Source organism: Rosa chinensis, chromosome 4 (genome assembly GCF_002994745.2).
Source record: "Rosa chinensis cultivar Old Blush chromosome 4, RchiOBHm-V2, whole genome shotgun sequence".
Lineage (NCBI taxonomy): Eukaryota > Viridiplantae > Streptophyta > Magnoliopsida > Rosales > Rosaceae > Rosa > Rosa chinensis.
The window spans coordinates 2,467,619-2,472,493 of record NC_037091.1 but is presented as its reverse complement, the minus strand read 5'-3'; the positions used below and the strand labels follow the sequence as shown (position 1 = coordinate 2,472,493).

Sequence of the window (4,875 nt, the reverse complement as noted above, 5' to 3'; positions counted from 1 at the left end):
GATTGACTTCCATTGTTGCCAAAGACTTCGAGAAATTCCAGAGCTTCCACCAAGTATATTTAAGGTAGATGCGAGTGATTGCGAATCACTGAATAGATTTTTGATATTCCCCAAGTCTTTGAATATGCTAGAGATGAACTTGTGGAATTGCCATAGATTTAGTGACAGCCTAGGCTATGACATGGAGAAGATGAAAAATATTTTGCAGAATAATCAGGTCTCTCTATTCTTTCTCTTGTTTTGTTTATGTAGTTAGCAAATTATAATTGCAGTATTTCATGATTCATGCACCTTAATAATCATTTATATTGATGAAAGAACATGAAGCTGATTAGATAATGAATAAGTGCAGTATTGACATAGTTGACGTTTTGAAAATACAAGGACAGAAACTGTTTTCTGGAGAATGGGAATTGCAGTACACGGATCAATCCTTACTGGGCAGCAGAAACCAAAATAAAAAAACGGGACACCAGATTTTGGTTACGTAGTGAAAACCTTAAATATGAGATTAAAAACATTGCGGGACTCTTACTCTTGAGAATAAGAATCATCGTATTCAAAAAGATATGTTCTTTTACAACTTCAAATAGCACTAGCTCGGCTATCTTGTTTAGACAAAAACTAACACACAATTTGTCTATCTTCTTTAACTCCTTCAATTGAATGATGACCAAATGTTGTTCTTCCTTCTTCACAATCTCTCTACTGATCTCAAGAGAGTTTGTTTATGCATATGAAAACATGATCAATAACACTTACACATGGACCAAGTGTTTGACTCTTTGTGAAGATTCAATCTCAAACTAACATGCAAGACTCTAACAAAATTCTTGCGTCACGAGATCCACTCTTCTGCCGTGCATATTTTCTGAATATATATCAAGCACCAACGACATGCAAAACCTCTCAACCAAAGATTCTACCCTAATTGTCCTTTAATTAGGAAAGTAACTTTCCATATATGAAATCCAATAAATCTTAAAGAAAATCAATTAGGAATAGACAAGTTCTAAAAACCCTAGGGCATCAACACCACGATTTAAAAAATCTTTTAAAGACATAAATATATAAAACCTAAAACCTACTTTTCAAAATCGGACTCCACGTGAAACTGACTACTGACTCGGGGATGCAACACACGTTGCAATCCCATGCATATGTAGATGCATTTACCAATGATTCTCTGAGATCAGTAAAGGGACTTTGTCAGTTTTGTATGGGAATGCCAATACAACATGTACAAGAATTGTACCTACACGTTTTGATTGCAGGACTCCCCGTTTAGTCTTGTATTCCCCTGTAGTGAGGTTCCAAAGTGGTTCCATTGTTCGAAGGAGGTTGTTGCTCGTACGTGTGCAATTTCTTTTGAAATCCCTAGAAAATTGAAATGGGAGAACATAGGAGTGGCTGTTTTTTGTTGTAGTTCTGGTTTTTCAGTGGAGGAAACATCTCATGGTGTTATAAACAATCGAGCTGATATTTTCATCAATGGGGTATTCATACATCGTCCAACTTGTATTAGAAAGAGTTGAATGCGAGACCATATGTGGCTGATTTATATTCCATTATCTGCTGAAATAAAGGGGAAGGTGGATCAAAAGGGTTGGTGGCAATATTATGAGTGTCAGGTTAACTTTTACACTGTTCATATGAAAAGCTATGGGGTTCACCTTGTAATGGCGGCTGAACCTGAACCTGCCGATGAGAGTGGCGTGCTAGAGTGGCTTTTGTGGCTGAACCTGCCGACGGAAGTGTTTGCGGATCCTGAACAAAAGATGCCTCGTAGTGGAGCTAACGATGATTATTACCATCAACAAGAGCAGCAGGAGCAACCAATAGTAATGATTCCTTCAAAACGACACTGCACTGAGGGGCAACCATCCATGCCTCCCATCCCCATCATCGATGACGACTTTCCTATTCCCTCCTCCAATTACTCTGTGTCTACATCCACCTCAGATATGTGGCGGAGTCCACTGGATCAAATCTTCCAGGCTTCTAATTGGCAAGCAAATCTTGATCTTCTTCCCAATTCACAGTCGACTCTTGGGAATCTTGAGCCTACCTCACCAGCCACTCCAGAGTTCCAACAATAATGCCATGCATTTAGAGATATTCTTTCAGAGAGAGGGGTTTGAAGCCAAAACTTGACAATTCAACTTCGAGCTTCAAAGTGCGAGAAGCTGATCAAGATTTTCACAATTTTCAGGCTCGGCTTTCCTCTCTGTTCTAAAATTCTGCATATTTGATGTTTTTGTAGGAATGAGGTTAGAGGTTTTGGAATTCAGTAAACAGTCAATGAATCAACATATCATTAATCTGAACTCACCATTTACAAGGTTTACTTGCGCCTTAAAAACACGAGCAAAAGAACTTCGTTATATCACGAAACAGCATCGGTTTCAAATTTAAGGTTTCCATGCACTAATGACAATCTTGATTTCTAATGTGTTGTTGAAGAAGTACGACTGCTAGTATTCCACTGCAGCAATCAAGTGGGGTGATTGAGGCCCTTCAGAGGCTGCTGCCCTTTATCAGTAGTTACTCCTTCTTGGAGTTTGCATCTGTTGTAGATTCATGCAAGCAAGCATTAATTATTTTGCATCAATTCAGCAGCAGATATTCAGCAGCTAGCACCAATCTGGATTACCATTCACAAGGTCTAGTGGCACCGTAAGAAAGAGAAGAACTACTACTCAATACTCGTATTATGAAAGAACTTGGATCTTAATATATGGTTCCATTAACTGATGGCAATTTTGATTTCTAATGTGTTCTTGAAAAAGTCTGTCTGTATTCCATTGCAGCGATCATATGTGGTGGTTGAAGACGGTTTTCACAGTCATAAGCAAGTGGCATGAGTCTCTTTAGAGGCTGCTGCAGGATCTCTGCAACAAAGTATTTCTATTCATCAAAACTGATCAATGAGTAAGTGTATATGTGTAATCCTCTTAGAATAAATACCTTTCCTTTTTCATTTTTTTTAATTAACTTAGAGGAAGTATAACAATATCCAGTTTCAATTCAGAATAATAGTCCATACTTATTAATGTTAAGCTTAAAGTTCTTTTTTTTTTTTGAAAGGGAAGCTTAAAGTTCTTTTTGTAAAACTGAAAAGTTTTGTATTGCAGCATGCTTTTACTTTTTGTTATCTCCAATGTTGTCTCAGCATGCTTTTACTTTTCCATTATTTCCAATATTGTTGCTGCAGCACGCTTGTACTTTTCTGTTGCAGCATGCTTTGTGTCTAGAACTCTCCGTAGTCAGTTTTTTAAGAGAGTTGTTTTAGTCGGGTAGGAACAGTAGACCAGGAAGAGTCTTGTATCTCTCCTCTGTAACCAGTTCTGTTTTTGAGCAGTGAAGTTTCCATTCAATTATCATCTCTGTGTTTCTGGATTGTTCTTCTTCAGTGTGTTGTTCTAATCTTGGGCAAGAGACAGATTTCTCTTCTGTTTTCTTTAATTAAGGCTTGTATTTAGGTTTTATTTGATCATAATTCTACAATTAGAAACCGGTTTACTGAAATGAACAGAACACATTTTCTTAGGTTCATCTGTAATTTTAGAAAACAGTTGGAAGTATTGGACTGTCCTCAATTTAAAGACATATACATTGAGGTCTCCAGTATCTCTAATTTTCCAATATCTTCATTGTTGATTATCAGTTTTTATTTTTATTTTTTTATATATATATTTTTTTTATACGATTGTTGATTATCAGTTGATCCCACTGTTGTAGGAGAATATTGTTCATGTACAGTTCTCTAATAGGGGGCTACTCTAGTGCTGGGCTTAGTGACCAGGCTATTGGGCTCTATGTTCAAATGTTGCATTGAGTGCGTGCTCGAAGATTGTGGCTTTCTGTGGAGGGGTTCAGTTCAACCGGTTGTGAAGATGGGTTTGGAGGAAGAAATGTTTATTGGGAATTCTTTGATTCGTTTCTGTGCGGACTGTGGGGACTTGGATTATGACCGGAAGGTGTTTGATGAAATGCTTGGGAGAAATAACGTGTCGCGGACTAGTTTGAGTTGTGGTTATGGTAGGATGAATATGTCAGTGGAGGCTGTTTCTTTGTTTTCTGAGGTGGTGATTGCCAGTTTAGGGTTTAGGGGTGAAATGCTACAACAGGGCCTCAGACCCGACAAGATTACCATGCTATCTGCAATTTCAGCTTGTGCACAAATAAGTGATTCTCTCTCTGGAACGTGTTGCCATGGTTATTTTCTAGGGAATGGACTAGAAGGTTGGGATACCCTCGAAGTGCAATTAAGGTGTTCAATAAATGGCAAGAAGATATGTTTCTGCTTGGACTGCAGCCATTGGACTGCGTTGATGTTGCAAGAAATAAACAGCAGACTCAGAGATGCTGGCCACGTTCCTGATTTGGACAATGTCCTGCTTGATGTTGATGAGAAGGAGAAAGAGTACTTGCTCAGTCGACATAGCTAGTGAGAAAGCGGCCATAGCTTTTGGGCTTAAAGGTACAGGGCAAGGAGTGCCAATTCGTGTGGTGAAGAATCTGAGAATGTGTTGTGATTGACACTCCTCTGCCAAATTAGCACCGAGAATCTACGACGGGGAAATAATTGTTCCAGATAACAACAGGTTCCATTTCTTTAGTCAGGGGCTTTGCTCTTGCAGTGATTACTGGTAATAGAATTATGATTTGAAGAGAACTCTTCCCCAATTATTATTCTCCTTTAGTCCGCGCTCCCATTATTTATTGCTTTTGATCTGCCTGCCATTATCATATAGTGTTAATTACACAATCCAAGTAGGCCTTCATTATCATTGAGCCATACTTCAGAGGCAATATGCACAACCCAATCTCTTCCATTGTCATTGTCCAAACTCATTGACTACTCGGCTGAAA

At 38.4% G+C, this 4,875-nt stretch overlaps 1 protein-coding gene across 1 annotated transcript; it reads left to right on the top strand.

The window, feature by feature from the left end:
• The first annotated feature begins 3,896 nt into the window (after positions 1–3,896).
• LOC112198607 (pentatricopeptide repeat-containing protein At3g22690) lies at positions 3,897–4,451 on the top strand. Its single transcript, XM_024339753.1, has one exon. It carries the CDS (start codon positions 3,897–3,899, stop codon positions 4,449–4,451), a length of 555 nt encoding a protein of 184 aa, XP_024195521.1.
• The last annotated feature ends 424 nt before the right edge of the window (positions 4,452–4,875 follow it).

Bases quoted from the DNA above. Each gene is read 5' to 3' on its own strand.
- LOC112198607 (XM_024339753.1), top strand. From the start codon at position 3,897: ATGGGTTTGGAGGAAGAAATGTTTATTGGGAATTCTTTGATTCGTTTC.